General features: G+C 38.2%; 2 protein-coding genes across 3 annotated transcripts in view; one reads left to right on the top strand and one right to left on the bottom strand.

Annotated features, from left to right (window-relative positions):
• Positions 1–17,833, top strand: part of LOC130918987 (sex comb on midleg-like protein 2) — a 59,575-nt gene that overhangs the window by 28,332 nt on the left and 13,410 nt on the right. The window lies entirely within an intron of this gene.
• Positions 119–17,253, bottom strand: LOC130918988 (uncharacterized). Of its 2 annotated transcripts, XM_057841336.1 has the most exons (3): positions 17,108–17,253; positions 16,861–17,027; positions 119–6,765 (listed from the first exon to the last, which is right to left on the bottom strand). In XM_057841336.1, coding segments are annotated over exons 1-3 (1,086 nt in total). In that variant the 5' UTR covers positions 17,110–17,253; the 3' UTR covers positions 119–5,848. The 2 variants fall into 2 exon arrangements, with proteins under 2 accessions (XP_057697319.1, XP_057697320.1); XM_057841337.1 differs by lacking the exons at positions 16,861–17,027; positions 17,108–17,253 and adding an exon at positions 9,021–9,429.

Here is a 17,833-nt window from a genome sequence, read left to right as displayed (position 1 = left end):
CTGATTTATTGTTATAATAAACAAATACAGTCCTTATGTACCGCATGTTGAAAATATATATCCATCTTGCGTCTTATCTTTCCATTCCAACAATAATTTACAGAAAAATATGGCATATTTTAGAGATGGTTTGAATTGCGATTAATTACGATTAATTTTTAAGCTGTGATTAACTTGATTAAAAATTTGAATCGTTTGACAGCTCTAATAAAAATTAATTTGGTGTTTATAAAGTTTTTTCAAACTTGAGTCTTGAAAAAGAGGGGGTCGTCTTATAATCAGGGCTCTCTTACATTCAGGCCAATACAGTATGTAGAATAAAGAGGAAAAATGCAACGACAAGTGTAGCAGAGTAAGAGTTGCTTTCTTCCTCACAAATCTACTCAAGTAAGTAGCAAGGACATTGTTATCAAAAAGTTGATAAAGTAAATGAAAAGCATTAGGGCCCAAATACACCAGATGCATGATTGTTCCGGTTCCGCTCCGGCTCAGTGTTGTCTGCGTGCCACGCAGTACGTCAAAAACAGGCAAATCATACCGGCTGCGCACGGCTGCGGTCCGCCAACTCCGTTCCCTCGTGAGCGCTCGCGTGATCGCGCGCTATAATGCGCCATTTAAAACAACGAAAAACACACGTAGTCTATACTTATCAGAGAAGCAGAGAGAGAGCACATTTTTTCTTTGCATATTGATATTTTAGTTATATCTGTCTCTTAATTCCAGATTGACTGCATCATGTTGAGATCAGGGCTCCTTGTGTGGGGGGTTGGAGGGCGGGGCCCTATTTTGCCTTTGGTTGTGTCGGTGGGTTTATATCAGGGGTGTCCAAACTTTTTGCAAAGGTGGCCAGATTTGGTGTGGTAAAAATTTGGGGGGCCGACCTTGGCTGACGTCCTTTATGTCGAACAATATATTTAAGTGAATTTTAGCAATACATTCTGTGTGTCACATTTGCTTTATTTTTTTTTTTTTAATTAATAATTTCAACAATCTCGCAACTAACCTTTGTGGCGTTCTCTTTCGACTCTCGGGCTCTTGCGAAATACTGCTGCTGTGAAATTAAACTAGCTTCAAGTTGCTTCAATTTCTCGCTACGGATCTTCCCTGTAATCTTGTCGTACATGTCACCGTGTCTTGTTTGGTAATATCGCCTCACATTGAACTCTTTAAAAACAGCAATTGTCTTTTTGCAAATGAGGCAGACAGTTGTTGCGTATTTGAGTGAAGAAACAGTCCAATTTCCACCTATCCTTGAAGCGTCGGCCGTCGCAGTCAACGTTCTTTTTTGTTGTTGTTGTTGATTGTCGCCATTTTAGAAAATTGGGAGTAAAGGCCACACGGGGTAATGTTGGTTAGAGTGCTGCTGCCTTTTCATGGGTAAATGAGGAGCAGCATTTAGTGTGTAAGATACTTCATATGCTGGTAGCAGTACTGCTGACCAATTTATTAAGTCTGTGTGCGGGCCAGACGTTATTGATTTTATGACAGATGCTGGGGGCCGGATGAAATTTGTCCACGGGCCGCATTTGGCCCCCGGGCCGGACTTTGGACATATCTGGTTTATATCTTTGTGCACATAGAATTTATGGCACATAACATCTGATAGAGTTGTTATAAACAACTGTTAAATAATCTGTAATATTTATAAAATGTATAGCGAATTATATACTACATGAACTAAAAAACAGCGTACTTGGAATTGGTGTCTCAACACTGCAGATTCCTGTGCCCAGCGCAAACTGTTGGATTTTCTATGAAAAGTCAAGTAAAATGTAGGAAAGAAAGAGAAACGTCTTGAATAGACCACCAGGTCGAAACTTATGGGTGTCTCTTTATTCTCTTTCGTACTTTTCCCCCTCGACTCTGTATACCAGGGGTAGAGCAGGGCAGTAAACCGAAAATTTACCGTCACCGAAATTCTTAACGATGACCGACGTAATTTTGACCATGTCGGTAAATTCGGTAAATTAATAAAACAAGAAAATAGTCTTTTCATCCCGCTTTGATTCTGTGTTGTTCGTCTATGTTCATTCCCCTTTAAGAAAGCAGTGAATGTGCTTACGTAGGGAGTCACGTGATCATCAGGAAGCCAATCAAACAAAAGCCCGGTAAGCTAACGCTAGCAGCTAACGCTACAAGCAAAACGTGATGGAGTGTGGCTTAAGGGAGGTTCACCAAACTTTCAACCGACATTTAGTAGACTCTTGGTGGCATCCAGACGGGCTTTCACCCGCTGTCCTCCTTTGTTCTCACGATTTCCGGAGATGGTGCTTTCAGTGCTTTCTACTGGTAGCCAGGCTAACGCTAGCTAGCGGCTAACGCTACAAATGAACGTTATGGAGTCGGATAGATGCTCTAACCTTGTCGAAACGGCTGAACTTAATGAGTGGATTGGGCACGGACTGCATCTAGCAATTACTATGTGGCGTTATTTTGTATCTGTCTCTGTGTGTGATTCCTCTGATAGCTTTTGTGATGGTAAAGAATTCTGCATAAAGTACAATCCAACGGCGAAACTTATAATGACCGAGAAATGGCCCCAGCTATTTTTATTGTGCGTGCATTTATGAAAAAATGCACTGGGGGGGGAAAAAACCCTTAAACCATAAAGTAAACACTTGTATTTAATAATTATATCACAGCAGCCATTAACAATAAGTTGTCTTTTTGAAGTGTACTGTTCAAGCTGCAAGTCATTTGTGTTACAATTACATGTTTGCACAGGCATATTGATTTTGACAATGTACATTGTTCAAGTCATACACGCTGTTATAAATGTTCATACTTGAATTCTTATTGCTTACAATACATTTTTATTAGGGCTGTCAAAGGATTAAAATTTTTAATCGAGTTAATTACAGCTTAAAAATTAATTAATCGTAATTAATCGCAATTCAAACCATCTATATAATATGCCATATTTTTCTCTAAATTATTGTTGGAATGGAAAGATAAGACGCAAGATGGATATATATTTTCAACATGCGGTACATAAGGACTGTATTTGTTTATTATAACAATAAATCAGTTCTAAATCAGTTATAGAAATTTTATATTAAAACCCCTCTTAATGTTTTCGTTTTAATAAAATTTGTTAAATTTTCAATCAAAAAATAAACTAGTAGCCCGCCATTGTTGATGGCAATAATTACTTACACTATAAAATCAGTCGCACCCAAACGCCAGCAGAGGGCAGCAAAACTCCGCAAAACACAATTAACAGGTGGGCCTTTCACTCTAGTGACATTTAAATATGTCTGAGCTGGGCAAGTGCGTTAATTGCGTCAAATATTTTAACGTGATTAATTAAAAAAATTAATTAACGCCAGTTAACGCGATAATTTTGACAGCCCTAATTTTTATAAATTTAATGTTTAGACTGCATGTACAATTGTTAAATACAGTATATCAAATTGAATGCTGGTAAATAAATCAACAAGAAATAGTTAATCTGTATTTCATGCATTGATTCAGATTTTCAAATTATATAACAGTCCGCTTGGGCGAATTTATCGTCATTTATCGTTATCGAGATAAATCTGCTCAATTTATCGTGATACATGTTTAAGGCCATATCGCCCAGCCCTAACCAGGGGTGTCCAAAGTTTTTGCAAAGGGGGCCAGATTTGGCGTGGTAAAAATGTGGGGGGCCGACCTTGGCTGACGTCCTTTATGTAGAACAATATATTTAAGCAAAATTTAGCAAGACATTCAGTGTGTCACATTTGCTTTATTATTTTTTTTTTAATGAATAATTTCAACAATCTCGCAACTAGCCTTTGTGGCGTTCTCTTTCAACTCTCGGGTTCTTGCGAAATACTACTGCTGTGAAATTAAACTAGCTTCAGGTTGCTTCAATTTCTCATTGCGTATCTTTTCTGTAATCTTGTCGTACATGTCAGCGTGTCTTGTTTGGTAATATCGCCTCACATTTTGAACTCTTTATAAACAGCGACTGTCTCTTTGCAAATGGGGCAAGACACAGTTGTTGCGTATTTTAGTGAAGAAATAGTCCAATTTCCACCTATCCTTGAAGCGTCCGCCGTCACAGTCAACTTTTTTTGTTGATTGTCGCCATTTTAGAAAATTGAAAGTAGAGGGTCACACGGACTAATGTTGCTTAGCCCTTAAACGCCTGCAACATGAAGCAATCATCAGAGAATCCCAACATTAAAAAATAAGGTCCTAATGAAAACTTTTTCAAATTTGTGAAAAGTCAAAATCAATATGTGTAATAAGCGCTCTAATATCTATAACCCATGCTAAATCATGTTTTTCTTTTAAAAAATTTTATGGCACCTGCAGATGCATGTGTTGACTTGCATCCATCTTTTTTTTTCCCAAAAAGAAATGTCAAAATTCTAAATTAGTCTGAAAATCATGAAATTTTAGGTGTATCAAATGTGATCCATTTGGCAATAAAGGGTTAAAGTGCTGCTTCCTTTTAGTGGGTAAATGAGGAGCAGCATTTCGTGTGTAAGCTACTTCATATGCTGGTTGCAGTACTGCTGACCAATTTATTAAGTCTGTGTGCGGGCCAGATGTTATTGATTTTATGACAAAGGCTGGGGCCGGATGGAATTTGACCATGGGCCGCATTTGGCCCCCGAGCCGGACTTTGGCCATGTCTGCTGTATACAAACCGACATTGTGTGTGCACCGGGCATGAGAATTTCTGCAGTGGAGCCACTTTCAGATACGCTGCTTTTTTTTTTTCTCCGCTCAAAGTTGTCAGCACGTCGTGTGTTTGATATCATTGCCAGAAAAAGACACATAATAGGACACCTTGCAGCTTCCCTTTTAATGCTGTCCTTATAATAACGATCTGCTGCATCGTATATCACTTTGTGACTTTCCACCTCCATGATGAAACGTTCTTCGTCCATGTTTGCTGGTGTTTAAACCATGAATAAGCAACTGGGCTGTTACGTCCAGGCCCAGCTCCGCCCATTTTGTCGGATGCGTGTCCGTCAAAAATAGGAAATGGCCTGCAGCCCGCCGGAGATAGTCCGCAGGCAATCCGGATCACTGACGCGGCCGGTATACGTTGAACAATAGGATATAATGGGAACGCATTGGCTCCGGCGCTATTTTTTACCGGAGTCGGACTGGAACCGCAACGATCATGCATCTGGTGTATTTGGGCCATTACTACCCACCTCGACTCACGAGTGGCCCTCTACGACATTCAGGTGTGCCAAGTTCCCCAAACTCATCATGGAATGAATGTATAAGGTGCTCTATATAGAATGTGTAAGTGCATGTAAATACTGTAAGTACTGTTTACGTTTATCATTTTTAATTTTTGGGGGTGGGAGGGAAAATCCTGCTTTGTGGTTTTTCAATTTTTGCTGCCCTTTAATCGCGAAAAATGAGGGATTACTGTACATCCATGAACATTATTTTTTCTTTTGAAATTATTTTTGTTTCCCACTTAAATTAAAACAAAACAAATAGACTAGTTAAAAAAAATAAGGTCCCTTTTTTATTCATTTTGTCTGTTTCAGTGCAATTGACGGCAGTAGACGTCCAATTCAATTGAACTGGGAGAGGTTTAGTAGTTTAGTGCAATTAACTTCCTCAAGTTGTAACAAGCGTTGAGTAACAGTAGCAGTACCACTTGCTTCAAACATATAAAAAGATAACTTGTAAAATTAGCTAAGACATTTACCATTTATCTCACATTTTCTATGTATGATTATGGTTAAATACTGTATCGTATACTCAGAATATGGAAGATCATTGTCGCAACTAAAATTCTAATAAAAAAACTTGAAGCTGGAAGGACTGAGTGATATATGGGAATGTTTTTGGATATGTTTAAAAAAACAGCAAGAAAAAAATGTTGCTAGTTTAAAGTTTGAGCCCTCAGATTGGTCAGTGCAGCGCAAACGCAGAGAATATTATCTATTCGCGGCAGCAAAGCAGTGGGAACTCCCTGCGCAAGTATCTTGTAACTCATCAAGTGCTGAATAGCGCTTTCGACTTGCTTTCCGACGTGTGCGACGTTGCCGGAAGGGGAAGACGTGGCGGCGGGCAAGTTGTCGATTTTGCTGAGCGACGAAACGACCAGATAGACCTGCCCCTCCAACAGCAATTTTTTGACGGCGAAGCCACCCCGAGTCGTGACCTCGTCGCCCGGCACGAGGTGATCCAGCAATCCAGAGCCCTGGGGCACGTGGGCGCAGTCGCGACAACCGGCGAAGGCGGCCGATACGAACACGATAAGGCCGCACGGGGACACGGCTGTCAGGTACTTGACAGCGCTGGGCAAGCTGCGCCCCTGAAAGTGGTGCATGATGCTCCCGTTGCACTCAACCGGCACAGTCGCCCGGACGATTTGTTTGGGGAGCCACGGGACGAAGGGCCGCAAGACCGCCCCCAGCACGTCGATCCAGAATTCCACAATTTTGACGGCGGTGGGCTCGGACGTGCGGAAGTACATGCTCAGGACGGCGAGAGGTTGATTGGTTTTTAGCTTCATTAGCGTCATGAGAACCTGAGAGCGCACGGAGGGCCAGAAGTCGTCGCTGGCGTAACATTGCACCGCCTCCACCAAGACGTTCAGCGTCTTCAGGGTTATACCCGTGTGAACCACGGCAGCCTGGTCGTTTTCAAGTATTAAGTACTCACCCTGGTCACAGCCCTCCTTGGAGCTGCCCAGTTTGAGGGAATAATTGTGGTCGTGCAACCACAGCTCCTTAATTTCAGGTGGCGAGGTGTAGTTGTGATCTTTCAGAATGCTGTCCAGGAACGAGACGCCGTCTGAAAACAACACAGAATGTCAGTATTTGCGTTGTGAAAACAGAAATCTGGATTTCTCTCTGTGTGTTAATAACAAGAAATAAAGTATACACCATGTGTCAATTTGAATAGCAACTGGTAGTACAGCTTGCAACCAATGAAATAATGTAACCACATTTTACCACAAATGCAAACAAAACGAAATATACACATCAATGTTTCATATTTCAAAACTCATTACACCTAGCGCCAGCAGGGGGCGTCAAAACACCAGAAGCAGACAGGCAATAAGTGGACATGATAGCATTGCTGCATTTGTATTGGCCCTAAACTGTTAATGAAAAACCGATGTTGTCTGATATGGGGCGCCGTTTGTAAAGCAGCACATGCTGAAAATTACGTCTAAACGTTCTCACATTTAGCCGCACAGTGTTGAAAACGTGGTGTGAAATTTTTAGTCACTTTTTTTTTTTTTTTTTTTTTTTGCACATATACAACATTATTTAGCAACCTAAATATTCATTTTTAAATAAGAAGTTTTGGACCTGAATGTTTAAATCGAGAACTAAATATTTAATTTAAATTTTAAATGTATATCCTATATCCTAAATGCTAAATATGGAAACTGTTGGAACTAGGGTTGTTCCGATCATGTTTTTTGCTCCCGATCCGATCCCAATCGTTTTAGTTTGAGTATCTGCCGATCCCGATATTTCCCGATCCGATTGCTTTTTTTTGCTCCCGATTCAATTCCAATCATTCCCGATAATTTTCCCCGATCATATACATGTACGTGCATTTTGGCAATGCATTAAGAAAAAAATGACTAAAACTCGGACAAATATATACATTCAACATACAGTACATTAGTACTGTATTTTTTTTATTATGACAATAAATCCTCAAGATGGCATTTACATTATTAACATTCTTTCTGTGAGAGGGATCCACGGATAGAAAGACTTGTGACTTTGTATATTGTGACTAAATATTGCCATCTAATGTATTTCTTGAGCTTTCAGTAAATGATACTGTAGCCATGCCCAAATGCATGATTGGAAGTGGAACCATGACTGTGCGTAGTGCTACCAAATGATATATCTTCTCTGCGTTGGCAAATAACATAGGGTGTTAAGAAAAAGATCAATTGCTACCTTGCTTCTCCACATTGCTTCCCATGATAGTTCTAATCGTAGGGAGAGGGATTGTTAGGCTTTAGCCAATTAAAAAATGCTCCAAAGGCTGCCAAAATTCACTCTACTCATTTTACGCTTCCTTTTATCTCTCTATATAGGTAAAACGGCGCCATTACAGATTGAGCGCGACAATGCGTGAGTGGGTCGTGCAACGCATGCATTAATTGCGTTAAATATTTTAACGTGATACATTTTTTAAAAAATTAATTACCGCCGTTATCGGGATAAATTTGATATCCCTACCTTAAGCCTAAACTAAAGACTCTGGATGAGTGTAACATATTATGTCTGTAACGTTAAATACAATTAGAAAATGATTTAATTACAAAATATATATAAAAAAATAAAGGCATGGCCGATATTTTTTTGCCGATTCCGATACTTGAAAATGACGTGATCGGCATCCCGATCGATCGGGACATCTCTTGTTGGAACTAAATATTTAGCTTAATACCAAATTCAAATGATGGGAGACCGGAAGTAACAAAATAAAACCTGGAGCACACAAAATAAATAAATAGTTTCTCCTAAATATGTATTTTATCTTTATATTGTTATTATCACAATGACTCATGTTCAAGAGCATACTGCCACCGTTGAGTAGGTTTTATTCATTTTCAAGCAACGTAAACAGACAGTTTGAGCTGCTCCACCAGATTTTATTTTGTTACTTCCGGTCTCTAGTCGTGTGAATTTGCATATTAAGCTAAATATTTAGTTCCGACAGTTTCCTGATTTAACATTTAGGATACAGGATATGAATTTAAGATTTAAATTAAATATTTAGTTCTGGATTGAAATAATCAGGTCCAAAACGTCTTATTTAAGAATAAATATTTAAGTTGCTAAATAATGTTGTACGGTAAAAAAAAGAAAAGAAAAAGTGTCTCTAAAAATTTAACACCATTTTAAACACGGTGTGGACTAAATGTGAGAAGATGTTGTCGGAATTTTCAGCATGTGCTGCTTTACAAACGGCGCCCCATAGTCCGATATCATTTTTAGATGCTTTTATCGGCTACCTGATATTATCGGAAAACTCCCATTACCACCACAGTGTAACCAAAAATAATGACTCACCTGTCTCCTTGGCTGACTGAAAGACAAAAGTAACCATACAGCTTTAAAAATAATATTTCCCACTAAAATATTTTCACATCATTGAAACATTGATTCTCCAATTTAATTTTTTTTTTTTTTTTTTAAATCATGTTTAGAGCTTAGTTGAATTTAACTCATTCATGCACATTTTTTTCAATCACTCCATTCAGGCATGTGCAGGTATGAAATTTTGATGGTATGATAACTTTAGACCAAAATATCAGTTTCACAGTATCACGGTATTGCAATTACAGCTCTAAAATGTGTCACTTTGAGATATCTGGAACTTTTTTTCCATTGAACAGGATTTTTCTTTTTCAAAACATATGAGCAATTTGGAACATAAGTGTAATGTTAAGTTAAAATAAATTTAGAAAAAAAGTTATAAATAAAATTAAAATAAATGCAGTCCTTTAGGTGAGCCTAAACCCACAGCCACAGCTGAACATGATTACCATAAGAACACAAATTGAATTATTTTCCATAAAAAGCGTGTGTATGACTCGTATCATGTTTACATTATACACACACTCTCTTTCTCAACACGGACAGTTTTACGTTTCATCACCGCTAGACACACTAAACACAACGGAGTTTTAGCTGGTTGGAAACTTTCATGACAGTGCTTACTAACCCTTAATTTTGTGTAAATGCGAAATCATATTGGAGATAAAGCTGAAACGAATACTCGAGTAACTCGAGTTTAAAAACTGATCCGAGTAATTTGATTCACCTCGAGGAATCGTTTCATTTTGCCATCTCTAAGCATCACGTTTTGCCCGGACTACTTTTAATGCGGGACAACGCGCTGATGTCACGTGCGTAGAGGAAGAAGCAAAAAAACCAAAAACCTTACTGCAGCCAACAGCCGCTACAAACTATGCTGACGTTGCTAAAAACTAGCCCGCATTATGCTACGGTGGTAGCAGGTAGCATCTCATGCGTCTTATAGATATCACATGTATGTTGAACTAAATGCGAAATGAAAAAGTCAGCGGCGTTAGTAAACAGCCGCCATCTTAAAGCGGTAGACTTCACAGCGCTAATAAATAGGGCTGTCCCAAACGACCTATTTCCTCCTGATTAGTCAGCCGAGTATCTTTACGATTAGTCGACTAATCTAATATATATATACAGTGCCTTGCAAAAGTATTCGGCCCCCTTGAATCTTGCAACCTTTCGCCACATTTCAGGCTTCAAACATAAAGATATGAAATTAAATTTTTTTGTCATGAATCAACAACAAGTGGGACACAATCGTGAAGTGGAACAACATTTATTGGATAATTTAAACTTTTTTAACAAATAAAAAACTGAAAAGTGGGGTGTGCAATATTATTCGGCCCCTTTACTTTCAGTGCAGCAAACTCACTCCAGAAGTTCAGTGAGGATCTCTGAATGATCCAATGTTGTCCTAAATGACCGATGATGATAAATAGAATCCACCTGTGTGTAATCAAGTCTCCGTATAAATGCACCTGCTCTGTGATAGTCTCAGGGTTCTGTTTAAAGTGCAGAGAGCATTATGAAAACCAAGGAACACACCAGGCAGGTTCGAGATACTGTTGTGGAGAAGTTTAAAGCCGGATTTGGATACAAAAAGATTTCCCAAGCTTTAAACATCTCAAGGAGCACTGTGCAAGCCATCATATTGAAATGGAAGGAGCATCAGACCACTGCAAATCTACCAAGACCCGGCCGTCCTTCCAAACTTTCTTCTCAAACAAGGAGAAAACTGATCAGAGATGCAGCCAAGAGGCCCATGATCACTCCGGATGAACTGCAGAGATCTACAGCTGAGGTGGGAGAGTCTGTCCATAGGACAACAATCAGTCGTACACTGCACAAATCTGGCCTTTGTGGAAGAGTGGCAAGAAGAAAGCCATTTCTCAAAGATAACCATAAAAAGTCTCGTTCAAAGTTTGCCACAAGCCCCCTGGGAGACACACCAAACATGTGGAAGAAGGTGCTCTGGTCAGATGAAACCAAAATTGAACTTTTTGGCCACAATGCAAAACGATATGTTTGGCGTAAAAGCAACACAGCTCATCACCCTGAACACACCATCCCCACTGTCAAACATGGTGGTGGCAGCATCATGGTTTGGGCCTGCTTTTCTTCAGCAGGGACAGGGAAGATGGTTAAAATTGACGGGAAGATGGATGCAGCCAAATACAGGAACATTCTGGAAGAAAACCTGTTGGTATCTGCACAAGACCTGAGACTGGGACGGAGATTTATCTTCCAACAGGACAATGATCCAAAACATAAAGCCAAATCTACAATGGAATGGTTAAAAAATAAACATATCCAGGTGTTAGAATGGCCAAGTCAAAGTCCAGACCTGAATCCAATCGAGAATCTGTGGAAAGAGCTGAAAACTGCTGTTCACAAACACTCTCCATCCAACCTCACTGAGCTCGAGCTGTTTTACAAGGAAGAATGGGCAAGAATGTCAGTCTCTCGATGTGCAAAACTGATAGAAACATACCCCAAGCGACTTGCAGCTGTAATTGGAGCAAAAGGTGGCGCTACAAAGTATTAAAGCAAGGGGGCCAAATAATATTGCACGCCCCACTTTTCAGTTTTTTATTTGTTAAAAAAGTTTGAATTATCCAATAAATTTTGTTCCACTTCACGATTGTGTCCCACTTGTTGTTGATTCTTGACAAAAAAATTAAATTTCATATCTTTATGTTTGAAGCCTGAAATGTGGCGAAAGGTTGCAAGATTCAAGGGGGCCGAATACTTTTGCAAGGCACTGTATATATATATTTACTACTTTAATAATGAAATTTTTGTTGAAGCTTATTAATTCAGAAAAAAAACATTTTGGAACACCTAAATTCTTTATTAACGTATAAATAAATAACATAAATATCAATAATAAATCACAAACAATGAGGTCAAATACTGCTGGCATTAACTAGTGCAAAAACATGTAAACGGAAACACTGTGACTTCACCTCTTTAACAGGAGTTGAAACAATTCTTACTCTTTTTGTGGTATGTCATTGTCTATATTGTTCTATGTCTATATTGTTCTAAATGTTAAAATGAATTGCAGTGTGCCGGACAACCATTTTCAGAATACTTTGTGTGAGTTCAGATGCTTTTTCTGGTGTGCATTCCACATTTTTGGGGGAAGGGGAAAACTGTTCAACTTTTGTTTTAACCTGAAAATATATCAAGTAGAGGGCACACTGAAATATTACCACAATTATTTTGAATGAAAGGCACACATACTCACAGTAACAAAAATTAAATATATAGTATTAATTTTATAGTATACTACTATATGTATATACTAAGGGTGTAATGGTACATGTATTTGTATTGAACCGTTTCGGTACGTGGTCCTCGGTTCGGAACGGAGGCGTACCGAACGGGTTTCTGACGTAATGTAAAGTGCTGTCAAATCTAGCACATGATCGGGCGGTAATTAATTTTTTTGAATTCATCACGTCAAAAAATTTGACGCATTTACCACAAGCGCGGAATGCCCGCTCATGCATCCTATAATCCCACTGTTACGCCCCAAGGACGGCTCGCTAAAGGCTTAACATAAAACGAGCCACGCACACAAGTTGCAAGTGGACACAAATTTATTCACACAAGTCGAACTCGCAATGAACAAAATATACAAAATGCGGAAGAGGCTGGCTTCAGTGTAAGCCCAGGCCAAAACAACAAACAAAATGAAACTACATTTAAACCCCACCCGCTAAGTAAACCCTGATCGTAATAAAGAAAAAACAATAAGCCACTACCCTGGCTTCTACACTAAACAAAACGGGTTGAACGAAAACGGCAGTTTACCTCTACTGCTGCGGTGCTCTTGTTTACAGTGGTGAACAAAAACGATCCAATAACGAATGAACACAAAATACCTCACCGAAAAAGCTGGAGTGTAACAAATAGCGATCAAATGCACAGGTGAATGAATTGTGAGAAAACAGCGGCACGTATGCTGTCAAATGCGAAGTTGCGAACTGTCAGAGTGTTGACTGTAAAATGATGAGCGGTGAGATGACTTTTGTTAACGCTGCCTTTATTTGTTTAACAAGACTCAGGCACAATACAACACACACGCGGGTATGCAAGCTCAAACAACGGCCTAATAGTACTACCGTGTATCGGATTAGCTGCCGTAAAGCAAGTGTCGTTATTGCCTCAAATGTAAACAAAGCGCTGCACAATGGATAAATGTCAGACAGCGGCTAGTTCGGGTGGCCCGTCAGCGGCGGTGCCAAAAAACAAGTAACAAGCGGACATTACACTGCTGTCATTTTCATCTGTTTGAGCGGGGCATGTGCGTTAATTGGGTCAAATATGTTAAAGTGATTCATTTAAAAAATTAATTACTGCCTGTTAACGCGATAATTTTGACAGCCCTAAATACAAAATAATATAATAAAATAGTAAAACTATTAATCAAATAGATAATAACCAAATATCCCTCTCTAGGTTCTTCACAGAAAAAGCCAGGAACAAGACAATAACACAAGTAAAAAAAAATTTTTTTTTAAATGGTCCGGGGGTCGGACCAAATGTGGAGGTGGCCCGTATCCGGCCCGCGGGACGTAGTTTGGGGACCCGATCTAAAATATTGGGGAAAATGCGAGAGTAACAAAAAAAAAAAAAAAAAAAAAAGAATCAATAGTTATGAGGTAGATATCCGAGACTTTTTTTACTAACGTCCTTTTTTTATTGTGACGTAATTTGTTTAAAAGTTTAAAATATGCAAGTAAATAATTCTTTAAAGTTGTTTATTTTTTTAAACAAAATATTAGACATCAATTAATGTTTCTAAGATAAAAATGACAGACATTTTGATTAATAAACATAATTACTTCTTTTTATGGCTGGGTTGAATGAAAAGCGGTTGCGCGACGTCTGTAAATGGGGCTCTCCAGGGTAAAAGGGACAAATAAAAACAGTTCGGGGGCTTAATGCGCCATGAATCTGCTATGGCAGCATAAAGACATATTGTTCTATCAAATACAACAGTTGTTTTGGCTTAAAATACAGCAGTTTCTTTTAACAATGTACCCGCGGGTTATTAAAAGTATTTAAAAAAGCATTTAATTTAGTTTTCCATTATTAAAGGTATTAAAAGTATTAAATTAGCTGTCGTAAGTCTGGAATTTTTTCACCGAGGTTTTAATTTTGAAGAACATCTCAGTGCAACCTAAATTATATCTGTGACAAAGTTTTTTTTTTTTTTGTTAAATCCATAACGAAGATGACGCGTAAAATTTTTACGATGCACTGCACTACAAATCATAATGCACCTTGTGCGTGCGCGCTGTTAGCATCATTAGCATCAACATCACAACAGCAGGCAATCGCACAGTACTGTGTGCTAACGTAAGGAACTGCTCAGATGCCTTAGTTGTTATGTTCGACGAAAGCCTCAACAAGACAACCAAGTCCAAACAGTTGGACCAGCATGTGAGGTAATGGATCGGCGACCAAGTCGCATCCAGATACTTTGGGTCGCAGTTTATGGGTCATGCGAAGGCAGTAGACCTGCTTAACATTTCAAAGTAAGTTGCCAATTTCTCCAATTAAAATGTGTTAGATGCAATAATGTATTTCTGCACGGTTTGCCTTTGGAATGAATGTGAATCTCGTAGTTTTAACTCATGAGTTAGCCATGTTCAATGGGGTATTGGCAGGTGCACTAGCCTTAGCATGGATAAACCGGAGTCATAGATCAACAAAAACTGTTGTGCCGAAAAATAGCCGCCTCGCGTGAAATGTCCCCCCCTGACGGGAACGTTATAACGCTTTATTGAGCGTTTATTTTATTTATTTGCTTATTTATTTTATTATTGAGCGCTCACACGTCACTCGTACAAACAGCTTTTTCTTACCAAACGACGGACATGGAAACGATTTTCTTGTACCGTGAATATGTATCATTTTACTCTGCTTGAACTAATAAATGTCATACCTTTGTGATTGTCATTGGGATATGGTCGTGAAAACCTGTAGACTAATACATTTCTGTTCAAAGATGGTTATGTGGCCCAGTCCACGATTTGTTACTAAAATACAGTACTAGTATTTTCCGTAATCTATTTATTTAAAACTGATTTAACAGTCGTAAATCCATTCCTGTAATGCGTCCATGAAAACATTTGATTTTTTCACCTCAATAAAGCGTTATAAATAAGCGTTCCCATCGGGGGGACATTTCACGCATTTTTCGGCACAACACCACCATCACCCTCAAATACACAACACGGTTGACACTATTATTGGAACGAGTGCGGGGTAACGTTGATCTGAATAACATTGCATGGTGATAGGCAAATTATAATGTAGGTGATAGTAAAACACCTCCTGGTATATTTTAAAAAAAATTCTTGATTGAATAAGAGTATGGATTTTCTCTATCTGATTAAAAGAAATGTCTTTAATAGCTAACAAAGGATTAACATGTGTTTTGTATACTTGTAATGTGATTAGAAAAAAACAATTACCAAGGTCATGGTCATGTGTAGCTTTTTTATTTTGTGGTAATTAATGGTAAACTACTGCCATTTAGTGGCTGTTTTTTAAACTTTCACTGCCAATTGCAACATTTTCCCAAGCACTTTACAGTTAAGGTGACCAACTTGACAATCACCAACCTACCACCTTGACTAGGTCCTCTTAAAAGGGAAACCTGTTGTATTGCAAATGTAATTTCTGAAGTTGCTTTACAAAAATAGTGTAAAATCCATTTTATCCTGGGAAAAAAAAATCTGAAAGACCTTCCTTGGAAGGTGGAAAAGCGCTATATAAGTATAACACCATTTACCATTTACCATTTATATTTAAATGTGTTTTAATTGTATCTTCAGTAAATGTGCATTCTTTTGTCAAACACACTTGGTAATTGAGGTTAAATTTGATGTTCAGTGCTTTATTTTTTTAATAAGATTCAATAATATCTAAATAATCGGTGCGAGAAAAGTATTAATTTTCAGTTGAAATGACATTAAAAAAGGTCTTAAAAGTCGAATTTAGATTTATCAATCCTGGGGGGGACCCTGTTTAAAGAGGATTGCAAGAGCAGAAACTGCTTTTTCAGTCTTGTCTGTGTTTTCTGCCATATTTCAAATATAAAAAATATTTTTTAAAAAAACATTTTTTGCAAATGTTTTTTTCTTTAAAAATAGTTTTGATTGAAGCAACTTTTATTGGGATTGAATGATTTAGACCCAAATGTCCTACCCGTAATATGGCTCAAACACAAAAAGGATTGCTTCAAAGAAGAGTTTCAATAAAAAAATTTTTTTAAAAGTGTTCAAATGCGAATTTTTGAGTCTCAAAAAATTTTTCGCATTCAAAATCTTTTTTGCTACGATTGAATTTTTAAAAATTTTTTTGATTGAAGTGATTTTTCTTTTGAATTTTTGTTTTGTTTTGTTTGAAGCAACTTATTTTTTGATTGAATAATAAAGACACAAAAGTCCTAGCCAAAATGTGGTCCAAACGCAAAACTACATTACTTCCATCAAAAAAGTTGTTTCAATGAAAAAAAAACCTTGACTTAAATAAAAAACAAATTCAAAGAAAAAGTTTTCAAATACATTTTTTTTTTTTTTTGCGTTTAATTTCTTTTTGCATTCAAACACTTTTTTTGTGTGATTGAATTGACATTTTCTTTGATTGAAAATATATATTTTGATTGAAGCAACTTTTTTTGATTGAATAACAAAGACACAAATCTACCTCCATAGTGCCGTCACCTTGTTACTCCCCCCTATATTATGCATTTTCAAAATTTTGTGTTAGTAAAGTGTAAGTCGGTATGAGCGCTTACCTGCGTGTTGCATAACTTGGCTGCAGTTTGAGGGAGCCTCAGTCGCCGGATGACGGTGCTCGGCTAACGGGCAGGCAATGCGACCTGGTCCCGATGACTCGGCAGCTTTGTTACTCCGGGGAAAATACCCCCTGTACATTCCCGAGTTGCATTTGAGCTGTCTTTCCCTGTTAAAGCAAACGTGAGCGTTTATAATGCGCAAAATGCACGCTTTTTCTGATAATGCCGGTCGAATTTAATAACCTACATTTCTTTAGCACTTGGGTTGGATAGCAAGCTAGCCGTCAGCTTTTGCGTCGAACCTGAGCGTCCGTCTCCTCTTTGCTTGCCTCTCGATCGGTTAATGAGCTTATGTTTATTAATTCACGCTTTTCATTCATATGGTTTGATGACGCGAAAGAGGAGGCGGGTCAAAACATGACGCCAGCAGTACTGAAACGCGCTGCTATAAATAGATCAGCCACACGGAACAGGAAACGTGAGTGCAAACGTGTTAAAATACGTGCTGACAAGCGGCCATATTGGCGGTGGCAGTTTAACCATTAAAGCGGTTGCATTTAAAATGAAAGCAAGTTGTAACTTGCTCGTTTCTACGGTGGCGCCTCCAGAAATTTTTCCTAGGGGTGGCCAGATGGGGCCACTTAAATTCATGGGGTGGCCAAAACTAAAAGCCATAATTTCAGGTTTTCATTATATTATTGCAGTAAAAAGGTCAGGGGAAAACTATCAGAAAGACTTAAGGACACGGCTACTGATATACTTTGGTGTATTGTGTAATATTTGATGTTACTAATGATTTAATGTACATAGTCCATAACTGTCCAGTCAACATTTTGAGTTCCACAACAATTCTGTTTTATTGTTATGTATATATTAGGCATAAGGTGTACATTTAACCAGGGCTGTCAAACGACTAAAATTTTTAATCAAGTTAATCACAGCTTAAAAATTAATTTGTTTATTGTAACAATAA

The sequence above is a fragment of the Corythoichthys intestinalis genome, chromosome 7 (assembly GCF_030265065.1).
Source record: "Corythoichthys intestinalis isolate RoL2023-P3 chromosome 7, ASM3026506v1, whole genome shotgun sequence".
Taxonomy (NCBI): Eukaryota; Metazoa; Chordata; class Actinopteri; order Syngnathiformes; family Syngnathidae; genus Corythoichthys; species Corythoichthys intestinalis.
This window is presented reverse-complemented; position numbering and strand designations above follow the sequence as displayed.